This window comes from Rattus norvegicus, chromosome 1, assembly GCF_021556685.1.
Source record: "Rattus norvegicus strain SHRSP/BbbUtx chromosome 1, alternate assembly SHRSP_T2T, whole genome shotgun sequence".
In the NCBI taxonomy this organism is placed as follows: Eukaryota; Metazoa; Chordata; class Mammalia; order Rodentia; family Muridae; genus Rattus; species Rattus norvegicus.
Window position 1 is genome coordinate 187774556 of NC_141534.1, and position 15379 is coordinate 187789934.

Sequence of the window (15379 nt, forward strand, 5' to 3'; positions counted from 1 at the left end):
TAGTGTCTGTTCACAGCAGCAAAACTTAACTCAGACAGAAGTTGGTAACGGGTTTCTCTGGGATATGCCTGACTATGTGTTTGTTTGGAAGAATGTGGATTTGGGCACTTTGGATTTGGAAAGTTGTAGAATGCTTTAAAGGGAGCTTAATGGGCTATCCGAGTAGGAATATGGAAGACTTTGAGAGTGATTTGAGAGTAGATGTGGCCCAAGAAGCTTCAGTGGAGAATTTCACTATGTGACCTAGAAACAGTTTTTGTGGCATTTCTGTGAAGAATGTGGCTACTTTGTGCCCTTGTCCGGAGAGTCTGCCGAGGCTAAGGTGAAGAAATTCAGATTAATTGTATTTTGTATTGACAAAGGAAGTCTCAAAACTAAAAAAGAAAAAAAAAAGAGCCCTGCAGAGACTTTGTTCTTTGATCAAGTCTCATGAAAAGCATTTTGAAAAAGCATAACAAGCTGAGAAAGGAAAAATACAAATATATGATGTAAGAATTAATGAGGCTTTAGGAAGTTGAATGGAGCTAAATCCTGTCTTCTAGGAGATAACAGATTAAGGGACTTTGGGGCAAGATCCTACCCAAGTAAATTTACATCCAGGCTTGGTGATACACACCATTGATCCCAGGATATAAAGACATGCAGATCTCTGAGTTCAAAGCCAGCCTGGGACAGAGCAAGTTCTAGGTGAAAAAAAGCTTGCATCCAGGTGTGGTGTTATACACCATTAATTCCAGGAGACAGGCATGCAGATCTCTGAGTTCAAGGTCAATCTACAAAGCAAGATCGAGGACAGCCAAGCTTAGGCAGTGAAGGAGTGGGAAAACAGAAAGCTGGTGATAATGTAATAGAACAAGGGACCATATTCCAGACCTAGGAAACAGCAGAACTCAGCAGCTTTGGGCACGTGGCTCTACCGTTAGAGTCTAGAACAGAAGGGACGACTGGGACAGTTGATGCTGGTCAGCTGGAGCTAAGACATTAGCAGTGATTACTTTTATCACTGAGGTGAAATCTTCTGGGAAGTGTCTTCTGAGAGCACAAAGAGGCTGTGTTCCAGAGATAGCCAAGGTTGTACCTCGTGCTGCAGCTGGACTTGGTAATGTGTAAGAGTCACCCAGGTGGTGCTGGTTTTGAAGGCATGAAGGGTCATGAAGAGCAGCTGAGGCTTGGCACTGCCTGGCTTTATCTTGTGTCATAGGCATCTGGACTCTGGTCTTTATACTTATTAATATGTACTTTTGTCTATCATCCTAGCCCCCAGTTTCTGATTTTATCTCTGCTATACTTTATTGAACAGAAGTCTTTTTGTTATTTTTTGCCTTTTTCTTGTTTCTGGTTCTGGGATTTCATTCCTTTATAATTTGAAGTCATGATCTTCTCAATGTTTAATTATATTGTCATTATAATTATATAATATAATTAACATATTAATTAATATATTATAATAATATATTAATAATTAATATCAATATAATTAATTATATTGTTCTTCTAAGTAGAAATTTTATAAGTAGAAAATTTAGCAAGCTTGCCAGTTTTATTAATATTAATATTTTAATTTGGGAAAGATAAAATCATATTTAGCCAAAGAAATGCCTTATGTCAAATCTGTGGTAGATTCTGTATGTTCTCTCTTCATGTGTCTGAGTCGCTCCTTAGTCCTGCTTGACCATGAGTTTCCTTACACAGGGTACATCAAGGAGGGATTCCTGGCAGTGCAGCATGCCGTGGACAAGAGCATCATGCTGTATCATGAAAGCCGTGCTGGGAAAGAGCTCTTTGAAAACATTGACACTCTGGTACAGAGGTTTCCATACCCAAGTCATCCCCAGGACAAACTACTTTGGATCTCCAGTCCCTTCATCCCACTAATGTTCATACTCATGTTCTCTTCCATCGTTCTTTCCATCATGCGATCCATTGTGTTTGAAAAGGAGAAAAGGTTAAAGGTACTATCACTCTCTGTTTAAAAAATATGTGCATATGTATGTACGTACAGATGTATGTATGTATGTGTGTGTTTGCTGTATAAACACACACACGGACACGCACACACACACACACGGACACGCACACACACGCGCGCACACGCACAGCCTGTGGATTTCTTTTGGAGAGTAGGCTATCCCCATGTATGTATCCAGCGTTGCTGGATAGTGGTTACATTCCAGCAGAGCAGCAAAGGACCTAAGTATAGAAGCATGGGTCCTGTTGATACCAAGTTCCCACGCTGCAAAGGCTTCAGAGACGAACTTAAACAGGACGCTGCTGAGCCATCTCTCCAGCCCCAGGACTCTTTACAGCAATCTTAATTTCTCAGCCTCACTGGAGTCATAGAGCTCACATCTAGATGTACTTAAAATGTGCTTTTGTTGCACTATGGTAAAGATACAGAAGTGGTCAACGCACACATTATATTTGAATGAAAACAGCTTTATGTATCCTCATTAATGAAAATTTTAAAATGATATGTCTCAACAATACTTAGGAATGCTGTTAACAAGTTTATCAGTAAAAAATAAAATGAGGAAAGAACTAAAAAATGAACACAAGACAGAATTAGACAAGCTGAAACATAGAGGGAAATGTACACTTCCAGAATAAAGCATTCAAAAAGTATATTAAATGATATAATACACATAATTGGATTCTGAAAATTGAGAAAATAAAGCAAAAGAAATTAAATTACTTTGAAAAGTTTCCAAAATTAATAATATATATTAAAACTCAGATTTTAGAGGCTCAGAGACTACAAAGATAAATATTGCATAAACATATGTGTGCACACACAAACACACTCTTACATATGTGTATTTACAAAAGAATAAAAGGGTAAAGAGCATGAATAACACTAAAGATGTATGGGGAAACTCATAAAATTTTAAAATGTTTTGCATTTTGTAAATCCCAGATGTAGTATTGAAAAAGATCTCTGAACTCAGAAAAACATATGTATCTTAAGAGAAGTATAGACCTGCTTACTGCATAATTTGATAAACCTTGATTTTTTTTTATTCTTAAAGTGGAGATAACATTAACCATTTTTATAGACTTTGTAGTAAAAATTCAAAAGTGGTGTGGAAAGCACCATGACTTGTCAGACATATATAATGCGTGGTTTGTGCTGACTGTCCTATAGGAGTACCAGCTCATAATGGGGCTTAGAAATTGGATCATCTGGATGGGCTATTTCTTCACGTTCTTCCCTTTATATGTCGCCATTATCTTTTTGATATGTATATTACTCTTTATCCAGGCAAGTATCCAGTTTTATACTGTCTAATAGATATATAATTAATTGCATATATGATATTACATTTTTACTAGCTACTGAAGTTTTTTTAAAAAAAACATTAAGGAGAAACAGACAAAATTCTTTTAGTGATATGTTTAACTCAAGCCTTTAAAAATATTCTTTCAGCATATAACAATTTTTAAAATAATGTTTTTATTGCTTTTAAAAATCTAGTGTGTTTCGTGTTACTGTACATCCCAATTCTGACATTTAGGGTTTTTTATGGAAATACATACTATTTTTGACAATACTATAGTTTTTATTTAAATTTAAATTGTCTTCTTAAAAATAAAATTGAATTTCATTGTCATCCAAACTGTAGTTCAGGTGTTATATAGATACATATGACAAATATCTACTCTAGCAGGTAGATGAGTTTTGATGAGTTGAGCCTGCTACACAGCCCTGTGAAAGGAGAGATGTCATGCTGTGCACTTACTGTTCTCAGGTTTACAGTAGAGTCAATTGGGTTTTGGTTTTGGGTCTTTTTTAAAAGATTTATTCATTTATTATATATAAGTGCACTGTAACTGTCTTCAGACACACCAGAAGAGGGCATCAGATCCCACTACAGATGGTTGTGAGCCATCATGTGGTTGCTGGGAATTGAACTCAGGACCTCTGGAAGAGGTGTCAGTGCTCTTAACCACTGAGCCATCTCTCCAGCCCTTGTTTTTGTTTTGAACTTACTAGAAAACTGAGATGCTGCTGAGTCTCTCAGCAAGACTGTAACTGCCTGTCTTTGAGTCTCGCCAGCTGAATGTGATGATGTTTTAGTAGGAACCATGCCATTTTTGTCTCTTACCTTGTGTTTATGCGACACTAGTTGTAGTGTACCTACCTGATGTCGTAATTGTTTGGTTGTAGATCGTGGAGGAGCCAATCTTGCGCTACAGCGACTGCAGCTTCATCTTCGTCTTCCTTACATGCTATGCCATTGCATCCATATGCTTTGCCTTTATGGTTAGCACGTTCTTCAGTAAAAGTAAGTCTGCATTTGCTGTTCTTTCCAGCGAGTTAGAAGCCCTCCCTTGCATTCTGACATGTAAGGTGATATACATGACACAACTTGACAAGAGGTTCAGAGAACATTAAAAGTGGATTGCCACAGTGTATATATAAAGAAGATACAAAATTGTGACACTAGGACCAAACAGTGCTTCCTGTAGAAATTGATTTGAATTGCTTCTGAAAGCAAGTGCTTACCTTATGGCAAGACTCTAGGAATTGAGTCAAAATTAACTTTGTCAAAATTAACGGAAGAATAATAAATGTCATTATAGAAATATACTTAAACACAGAAATGTAAAAGAAAAAGGTATTAAAACCAGATGAATTAAAATGGTATCTTTAGCAGAACACTTAAGCTCACTATATCAGTAGTTACCTTAGATGCTGATCATCTAAATACTAAAATTATAAGATATAGCCTTGATGGAATATCGCTGTGTCCAACATGTTTTGGGTGTGATTTTTTGAAAAAAAAATCCTATCATACCAAGAATTGGAAAAATCAAAACAAGAGTGAAAACTTGCATTTTCCAAACACCAACACTGAAATGAAGAAGACGTGATTACTGAAAAGGATTAAGCAGCCATTTTCAATATGTTATCAAGCAGTTGGGTATTCTCTGGACAGATCTGTAGAAAAAGATATTTCAGCAAAAACTATAAGTTATGAACTGAAAACACAAAAACAAGGGCAGTGGATCCATTAACACAAACATAAAGGGGACAAGAGAAATGAAATTGAGATGGGCAATAGAATTTACAAAATAAAAAAATAACGACAAAGTAGAAAGAGGAAAAGAATGAATTGTCTGTATAAGACCAGAAACAACTGTATAAACAAATAACATTGAGATATCAGGAGAATGGTGTGACTTTGGGGTTTTTGCAGGAAGGTAACAGGAACTTTTTAAGGTAAGACATTGGTGATAACTTCCTGCAGAGGACTCTAATTGCTCAGGAAATAACAGGAATTGACAAATAGGACTTTGTGAAACTGAAAAGTACCTGCACAGCAAAAGCCATAGCATAAAGATGTTCATCTGACAGAAGGTTAATGTCCAGAATTATGAATCCAAAACCAAACAAACAGGCAAAAAAAAAAAAAAACCACCCAAAGAACTGTATTTCTTTTTGCTAGTTTCTGACCCAGTAAATTCTTTACTGCTTTCTGAACTTTCCAGCGTGCTCAACTTTCCAGCGTGCTCAACTGCTATTTATGTTTTAATTGGCTTTTTTTCCTCACATACTGCATCCTAACTATGGCTTCCTCTTCCTCTACTCCTCCCATTTATTTCCCACTTCCCCTCCCATCTGGATCCACACGCTTTCTGTCTCTCATTAGAAAGCTTCTAAGAGATGATGATGAGATAAAATTTGATGAGATAAAAACCTAAACTATACATTGGAGTAGGACAAAACAAACAGAAGAAAAAGAGCCCAGGAGAAGAAACAGACCCAATCATTTGCACACTCAGGAAGCCCACAAAAAAAAAAAAAACTAAACAGGAAGCCATAATATATATGCAAAGGAAATGTAAGGTACAAAGACAGAAGAAAAAGTATATATAAATAAAATTTTAAAAATGATAAGATCAAAAGGAAGAGCCGTGATGTTACATTACGAGAAAAGAAACCTCCAAAGTGACCGCTGAGCTTGCTTCCTATTGGCCATCTACTGCTGAGCTTGCTTCCTATTGGCCAGCTACTGCTGAGCTTGCTTCCTATTGGCCAGCTACTGCTGAGCTTGCTTACTATTGGCCATCTACTGCTGAGCATACTTCCTATTGGCCAGCTACTGCTGAGCTTGCTTCCTATTGGCCATCTACTGCTGAGCTTGCCACTTACCCTTGAGAGTAGATTTTTCTCCTATAGACTCTTTTGTAGGAAACTAGATTTCCATCTGCAAGTGGTTTTCAGTTGAAGATTGCTTATGAATTAGGGATAAAGTCGTGTGCCCACTTCTCCTTTCAGCTCTAGGACCCCATCTGGTGCGGACCCATGCAGGCCCTGTGCAGTTGCCTGTCTGTGTGTTTATAAGTGTCAATCATGTTGAGTTAGAGGGCCTTGTTTTCTTGGTGTCTTCCATCCTCTCTGGCATTTACACTCTTTCTACCTCCTCTTCTGCAGGGTTTCCTGAGCCCCGAGGTGAGGGATTTGATGTAGACATCTCATTTAGGGCTGAGTGTCCAAAAGTCTCATTCTTTTCAAAACATCTGCCGGTTGGCCTCTGTATTTGTTCCCACCTGCTGCCAGAGGAAGCTTTTCTGATGATGACTGAGCAAGGCACTGATCTCTGAGTATAGCATTGTGTCACTAGGAATCATTATTTTGCTACTTTAAAAAAAAAAAGAACAATAGTATTTGGGTTTATCCAAGATCCCTGTGCTATCTAGTCTTAGATTCTTGGTCATTCAAACAATGTCAAGAATGGGTTCCATATGATAGAGTGAATCAAATCAGATATTGGTTGGATATTCCCATAAGCTTGTGGCACCATTGCCACCAGCATATCTTGCAGGCTGAGTTAGTGTTCATGTTCTCCATTCACAGCCTGCAGAGTACCTTCCTGTAGCAAAGACACTAGCATATAGTGCTGAAGGCCCTGTAGGTAACAGCTTGACTTTTCCTGTTGGGCAAGCTGTGTGGTTGTTGTCTTTAGCCATGGGGCCTTGCTGTCTGTTACAGTTATAGTCCTGACAATAGTCTGGATTGTTTGAAGGTTCTCATGGGATCCCTTTGACCAACAACTCAATTAGATGTAACCCAATCTTGGTTCTAGAAGCTTCTTATAGTGACAAGAGATGTCCAAGTGGGGCTCTGTCTCCCCATTATTTTTGTGATTTTATTTAGACTACCTTTGTAAGTGTTTTACTCAGATGGCAGGTATCCTGGCATTTGGAAGCCCAGGAACCATACAGCTCTGAGGTGGGACAGTGTCCCAAGGGAAGGGTATCCTGAGACACAGGAGCCAAGCAACCACATAGCTCTGAGAGGGAGCCTCCTCAGCAGAGGCATTGCAGCTCCGAGGGGAGGTTTCCCTAGCTGAGTTGAGGAGCTCAGGAGCCTTAGCCTCTGCTCCTTCTCTTTGCTTCTCTTCATTGCTTCTTTCTTTTTCTTGGCTTCTTCCAGTGAGAGTCACACCAGGCAGGAACTCCCATGAACGAGATTTATTGGAGGCTCCAGGATGTGGAGAGGCAAATCCAGGGAAGGCTGCCCTCTCTTCCTGGGAGGGGACAGCAGGGAACTGGACAAAGGAGCAGTGCTTATATAGAATTTCTGAGGGTGCAGAGCCTCTCAGGACAGAGATTTCCAGAATAAAGATTGGTGGGATTTCAAGTCCTGAGGTGTGGTGTGGCGGGCACTCTGGGATTGGTGAGTTTTCCTGCTTGGAGATTGGTAGCATTTTTTCACCTCCTTTTTCCTGCATCAGGTCTATGGGTTAAGGTAGGAAATCCTTCTTCCCACTGTAGCCCACTTTTGCTGGTCATTTCTGTGTGGCTGCTGGTGTGGGGGCAGAGGAGGGGGAAAGGTGGAGAGGAAGTACTGCCACTGTGAACAGATCCTGTGAGACAGCTCCTGTGGGACAGGTTCTGTGGAACAGCTCCTGTGGGACAGCTCTTGTAGGATAGCTTTCTGCAGTGGTGGTTTGTGGATTCTGTAAACTGAGGCAGGAAAGAAATTGTTGCCACCGTGGACAGCTTCTCATGCTTGTCAGTAGGCTGAGGCAGGAAAGATGTGGCCACTGTGGACATCCTGAAGGAGCTGAGTGGGAAACAGTTCCTATAGCTCCTTTGAAGGCTGCAGTCTGAGATGTTATGGTGCCACAATTTTGACAGGAGCTGCCATTTTGGACAGCTATGGGACATTTTACTGTGCAAGTAGGCTGGGGTGGGAAAGAGGGGCCTGCTGCCACTTTGATGGCTTTTGTGATGCAGTGGCTTTTGTGGCAGCAGCTTTTGTGGTATGCTTCTTGGGGACTACAGCCTCCATATACGTATAAACTTTTCCCATTGAATTCATACTACCTCTAAAATGACCCTTACTTTTGGCTGTCATTCCTCATATCCCTCATTCATCTCCCTTAATCCCCCTCCTTCCCACTTGATCCTCCCATCCCAGTGCCCCAGCCCCATACATAACTGTCAATCTATTCCTGACTCCATTACTCAGTGCCTAGCCTCTGTTGTTCTATGGATTTTACCTTGTGTATGGATGACTTTTTAGCTAATAATGGATATTATATATGCAAATACATACCATTTTTGTATTTCTGAGTGTAGGTTTCTTCACTCAAGGTGGTGTTTTCTAGTTCCATCCACTTTTTTCTTTTCTTTCTTTCTTTCTTTCTTTCTTTCTTTTTTTGTTGCTAAGAGTAATACTCAATTTTTGCAAAAATAACACATTTCCTTTATCCACTTGTGTGTTGAGGGACATCTATGTTGTTCCCAATTTCTGGTTATTCTGAATAGAGGAGCAATGAATGTGGATGAGCAGACGTCATAGCGGTAGGATGAAGATCCTCTGGGTACCTGCCTGGACCTTGAGGTAGATCTAGTCCCAGCTTTCTGAGGACCTGCTGCCTGATTTCCATCGAGGCGATCTGCACGTGTTTATACTCCCACCAGCAATAGATGAGTCCCCCTTACTCTATGTCCTCCGGAGTGAGCTGGCACTCTCTTTGTTGATCTTAGCCATTTGACAGGTATAAGATGTAATCTCAGAAGAGTTTGGCTTTGCATTTCCCTAATGGCTAGGAAATGGAGCATAGCATTTTAAGTGTTCCTTAACCTTTTGAGGTTCCTCTTCTGAGAACTCTGTTTAAGTCTATACCTTATATGTTTTCTTAATACCTAGGTTTTTTAGTTCTTTATATATTTTGGATGTTAGTTCTCTATTGGACGTGCAGCTGATGAAATATTGTCCCCATTCAATATGCTGCTGCCTTCTCTGAATGACAGTGATGTTAGGAAGTAGTATCCTGCAGTTTTATTGGGTTTTTTTTGTTTGTTTTGTTTTGTTTTTTAGTTTTTTTTTACTTTCTTCACTAACACTAATTTTATGTCCTATTAATATTTTGATGAGAATTATTATTTCTTTAATTCTTCTCTCAAACAATACTTCTTGACCACAGTTTCCCCTCCTCCCACTCCTCCAAGTTTCCCTGTACCTCCCCTCTTCTTCAGATCCACTCTCCCTCCATCTCTGTTCAGAAAAGATCATCGGGTTTAGCATAACAAAATCCCAGGCTTATGAGATTGACAACATCCCGTACTTAGTAATCATTTACGTGTTCAGTTATTTTGTCTAGTTTCATAGATAAGACTGGAAACATAGTAATTTTTTTGGAAACATAATGTAAGCATATTCAACTGTGTTATCTGTGGTAGTATACAAAGTTAATTGTAATTTCTTACTTGAAGCTCGTTTGGCTGCTTCTGCTGGAAACCTCCTATTTTTTGCCAGTTTCTTTCCCTATAACTTCATCTCTGAATACTATGGAATGTTGGACCTTACTACCAAGATAACTGCGTGTCTGAGTGCAAATGTTGCTTTGGCACTGGGGATTAATATCTTAATCAAGTTGGAAATACAAGGTGGGTATTGGCGTTGCTCGTTCAGTTCTTAGGAAACTGGGTAAATAGGATGAGAAAGTAGGAAAATGTTATATTTCCCCCAGATTTGCTGATTATATATGTGGTTATGTAAAACATGAAAAATATGAAGCTCCCACACCTACCTGATAAGCTATGGGCAGTTAATGGGCAAGGGTCAGGGGGTCAGCTTCTTGAGCACTGTAGCTCATGGTAAAGAGCCCATGTTGCCCTACACGCATGTATGTACACACAGCACTAGTTGGATTCAAAAGTTATTTTAAAAAAGACATGAAGTTAAGAGAGAGATGGGGAGAAAGTGGAATGAGTTAGAAATAGGGAACAAGGAGTGGATATGTCCTAAGGGCATGGCATGTATTTGTATATGAAACTTACAAAGAATAAACAAAAATTGTAAAAGAGCTCAAATTGTTCCATATTTTTTCTATGAACTTACACTGTCAAGTCAGATCGTTTTAGAACTTCTATTATTTTATTCTCTAAAAAACAATTAAAATCTTGACTTTTTTCCTATGCAATGCTATACTTTTATTCTCTTGTAACATTGTTTAGTATTTGCCCATAAGTTGCCCGTAATAACCACTTGTCCAGGTTTATGGTTTATGTATGTGGTCATATGTGCATATTAATCTGCAAGATAAATTCCCACTCACAAAAAAGTGCTAACAACTTACACTGAGCAAGTTAGCTACTATACCCTAGCTACTTAGCACACTGATATGGAACTTGAGTCCCAGAGTTTAAGACTATCCTGAACAACATGGCAGGACTCTGGATTATTTTTAAAATGTCTAAAATATAAAAGTGCTGCCTCAAAAAGTACTTACATAATTTAAACTTTATCCATATTATAACAGCTATCAAATAGATGATTCTAATTATAATATACTGATCTTTTTACGAGTTTTAATATTAACATCACAAGAATTTTATGATTTGGTACTAGTATTTTGGGTCTGAGGGGGTTGTTTAGTTTTGTTTTGTTTTGTTTTTTATTTTTGTTTTTTGTTTGGTTTGGTTTTTGAGATAGGATTTCACTATTATCCCTGGCTGGCCTAAACCTTACTATGTAATCCAGGTTGGTCTTAGACCTATAGAGATCCACGTGCCTCTGCCACCATCAAATAGGGAGTGTACAGAGGCACCCACCAACCACATACAATTTTTTCTGTTGGTTTTACATTTCAAATGTCATTGCCCTTCCCAGTTTCCCCTTCACAAACCCCATATTCCACCTCCCCCTACCTGTGATTCTATGGGAGTGCTCCTGCATCCACCCACCCACTCCCACCTCACCCCCCTAGCATTCCCCTATGCTGGGGCATCGAGCCTCCCCAGGACCAAGGGGTTCCCCTCCCATTGATGCTAGATAAGGCAATCCTCTGCTACATATACAGCTGGAGCCATGGGTCACTCCATGTGTATTCTTTAGTGGGTGGTTTATTCCCTGGGAGCTCTGGAAGGTCTGGTTGTTCTTCCTATGGGTTTGCAAACTCCTTTAGCTCCCTCACTCCTTCCCCTATCTCCTCCATTGGAGGCCCTGTGCTCATTCTGATGGTTGGCTGAGAGCATCCTCATCCGTATTGGTCAGGCTCTGGCAGATCCTCTCAGGGGACAGCTATACCAGGCTCTTGTCAGCAAGCACTTCATGGCATCAGTTACAGTGTCTGGGTTTGGTATCTGCAGATGGGATGGATTCTTAGGTGGAGCAGTCTGTAGATGGCCTTTTCTTCAGTCTCTGTTCCACTCTTTGTCCATGCATTTCCTTTAAACAGGAGCAATTCTGGGTTAATATTTTTGAGATGGATGGCAGGCCCCATCCCTCAACTGGGGGCCATGCCTAACCTCTGGATATGGTCTCTACAGGTTCTCTCTCCCCTTTGTTAGGTATTTCAGCTAGTGTCATCCCTGTTGGGTCCTGGGAACCTCTTGCTTTCCAGACATCTGGGACTTTCTAGTTGCTACCCCCATTCCCCATCCCCCACTGCTACATACCTCATTTAATTTCCTGACTCTGTACTTCTCTTCATCTCCCAGACCTGATCTTCCCCCTCCCTTTCCCCTTTCTCCTCCCTTTTCCCTCCCTTCCTCCTTCCCTCTCCTTCTCTACTTCCCAGGTTACTCTACCTCCCATGATTATTTTGTTCCCCCTTCTAAGTATGACTGAAACATCCACACTTTGGACTTCCTTCTTGAGCTTCTTATATGGTCTGTGAGTTGTATCATGGGTATTCTGAGCTTTTGGGCTAATATCCACTTATCAGTGAGTACATATCATGTGTGGCTTTTTGTGATTGGATTACCTCACTCAGGATGATATTTTCTAGTTCCATTTGTTTGCAAGTTTCATGAAGTCGTTGTCTTTAATAGCTGAGTAGTACTCCATTGTGTAAATTTACCACATCTTATGTATCCATTCCTCTTTTCAGGGACATCTGGATTGTTTCCAGCTTCTGGCTGTTATAAATAAGGCCACAATGAACATAGTGGAGCATGTAATTCTTAATATTAGTATTGTCCTATATTGCTGTTCTATAGTCATTCAGATTACATCTAAATTTTAGGACCAGTTCCATCAAGTTCTATGAAAACCATAATCAGGACTTAGTGAAATTTTTGTTCTAATTAATCTGAAGAATTAAGAATACTTAATATTGTCAACTGTGATTAAAAACCTTCCAATAAATAGCCAATCAGATGACTGTGTATGTTACTTATTTGTAGATACTTCTGTGACTCTTACATTGCAGGAAACATTAACAATCCACATTATTTCATCTCGGTCCTTATTCCCATTGGTTTCTTGTGGAAAAGCACAACCATTTAGTTTCCTTATTATTTTTATCATGTTTATCAATTTTACATCAGTTATTGTCTCTTTTCTCTATTATAAACTTGATGTTTCAGGACTTGTATTTTGTGTGAGGCACGAGGGCTTCAGTTTACAGAAAATTTCCTGTGGAGTATATTTTGATCTCTATTTTCCTATGACTTTTATTTTTTTGTATATTACCTCTCAAAATAGATTACATTTTAATAATTATTTTTCTTTCCACAGGATATTTTTCGTATTATTACCCTTTTTTTTTAAAATCTCTAGTGTTGATGGCTATTGCTGAGGGGAAAGGGCAAAAGTGAAGAATAGACGAGCTTCCTCAAGTGTTACCCTTAAGTCTTGATGCTTTTTCTTTTTAATGTTTTTATATATATATATATATATATATTTCTTTATTTACATTTCAAAGGTTATTCTGTTTCCCAGTTTACTGTCCATAAGCACCCAGGATATCCCGCTCCCTCATACGAATGTTTGCTCACATACCCACACCCCTTAATGCCCCTCCCCCATTCTCCTATACTGAGAGTTCAACCTTGGCAGGATCAAAGGCTTCCCCTTCCACTAGTGCACCAACAAGGCTATTCTCTACTACGTATGCAGATGAAGCCCAGGGTCAGTACATGTATATAGTATAGGTAGTGGTTTAGTCCCTGTACGCTTTGATTAGTTGGCATTGTTGTTCTTATGGGGCTGCAAGCCCCTTCAGCTCTTTCAATCCTTCCCCTCTAATTCCCCCAAAGGGAGTCCAGTTCTCGGTTGAGTGGTTGCTCCTAGCATTCACCTCTGTATTTGACATGCTCTGGATGTGTCTCTCAGGAGAGATCTATATCTGGTCCCTTTCAGCATGCACTTTTAGCTTCATCAATCTTAACTAGTTTTGGTGGATATATATATATATATATATATATATATATATATATATATATATATATATATATATATATATATGCCACATGTGTGACAGGCTCTGAATGGCTGTTCCTTCAGTCTCTGCTCTAAAGCTTGCCTCCTATCCCCTCATATGGATATTTTTGTTCCCCCTTTTAAGAAGGAGTGGAAGCATCCACATTTTGGTCATCCTTCTTGAGCTTCCTGTAGTCTGTGGATTGCATCTTGGGTAATTTGAGCTTTTTGGCTAATATCCACTTATCAGTGAGTACATACCAAGTGTATTTTTTCTGTGATTGGGTTACCTCACTCAGGATAATATTTTCTAGTTCATTCTATTTGCCTATGAATTTCATGAAGTCATTGTTTTTGATAGCTAGGTAGTACTCCATGGTGTAGATGTACCACAGTTTTTTAATCCATTCCTCTGTTGAAGGGCATCTGGGTTCTTTCCAGCTTCTAGCTATTATAAACAAGGTTGCTATGAACATAGTGGAGAATGTGTCTTTGTTGTATGTTGGAGCATCTTTCGGATATATGCCTAGGGAGAGGCATAACTGGGTCCTCAGGTAGTGGAGTGTCCAATTTTCTGAGGAACCTCCAGACTGATTTCCAGAGTGATTGTACCAGTTTGCAGTCCCCCCAACAAAAGAGGAGTGTTCCCTTTCTCCACATACTCACCAGCATCTGCTGTTACCTGAGATTTTTATCTTAGCCACTCTGACTGACATGAGGTGGAATCTCAGGTTTCTTTAGATTTGCATTTCCCTGATGACTAAGGATGTTGCACATTTCTTTAGGTGCTTTTCAGCCATTTGATATTCTTCAGCTCAGAATGTTTTGTTTAGCTCTGTACCCCACTTTTTTGTACCCCACTTTTTAATAGATGATTTGACTCTCTGGAGTTTAACTTCGTGAGTTCTTTGTATATTTTGGATATTAGCCCTCTATCAGATGTAGGATTGGTAAAGATCTTTTCCCAATCTGTTGGTTGCTGTTCTGTCCTAATGACAGTGTATTTTGCCTTACAGAAGCTTTGCAGTTTTTTGAGGTCCCATTTGTCAATTCTTGATCTTAGAGCATAAGCTACTGGTGTTTTGTTCAGGAAATTTTCCCCAGTGCCCATGTGTTTGAGACTCTTCCCCACTTTTTTTTCTATTAGTTTGATGTGGAGGTACTTGATCCACTTGAACTTAGGCTTTATACAGGGCAATGAGAATGGATCAATTTGCATTCTTCTCCATGCTGACCTCCAGTCAAACCAGCAACATTTGTTGAAAATGTTATCTTTCTTCCATTGGATGGTTTTAGCTAGTTTGTCAAAGATCAAGTGACCATAGGTATGTGGGTTCATTTCTGGGTCTTCAGTTCTATTCTACTGATCTATCTGTTTGTCTGTGTACATACAGTTCTTATGACTGTTGCTCTCTAATACTGCTTTAGGTCAGGGATGCTGATGCCCCAGAGGTTCTTTTATTGATCAAGATAGTTTTTGCTATCCTGGGTTTTTCGTCATTCCAAATGAATTTGCAAATTCAGTAGGAATTTTGATGGAGAAGGCATGGAATCTGTAAATTGCTATTGGTAAAATGGCCATTTTTACTATATTAATCTTGCCAATCCATGAGCATGGGAGATCTTTCCATCTTCTGAGATCTTCTTCAATTTCTTTCTTCAGAGATGTGAAGTTCTTGTCATACAGATCTTTTCACTTGCTTGGTTAAAGTCACA

At 39.3% G+C, this 15379-nt stretch overlaps 1 protein-coding gene across 9 annotated transcripts in view; it reads left to right on the forward strand.

The window, feature by feature from the left end:
- The window catches only part of Abca16 (ATP-binding cassette, subfamily A (ABC1), member 16), a 185656-nt gene that overhangs the window by 39289 nt on the left and 130988 nt on the right, over window positions 1-15379 (forward strand). For 5 of the 9 annotated variants that reach the window (XM_087607580.1, XM_087607590.1, XM_087607610.1 and 2 more), the window contains 3 exons: window positions 1693-1952; window positions 4166-4283; window positions 9730-9903. In XM_087607580.1, coding sequence (XP_087463706.1) covers window positions 1693-1952; window positions 4166-4283; window positions 9730-9903 — 552 coding nt within the window. Of the gene's footprint in view, window positions 1-1692; window positions 1953-3142; window positions 3260-4165; window positions 4284-9729; window positions 9904-15379 lie in introns of all 9 variants that reach the window. The other 4 variants (XM_087607578.1, XM_087607596.1, XM_087607603.1 and 1 more) reach the window with 1 other exon arrangement.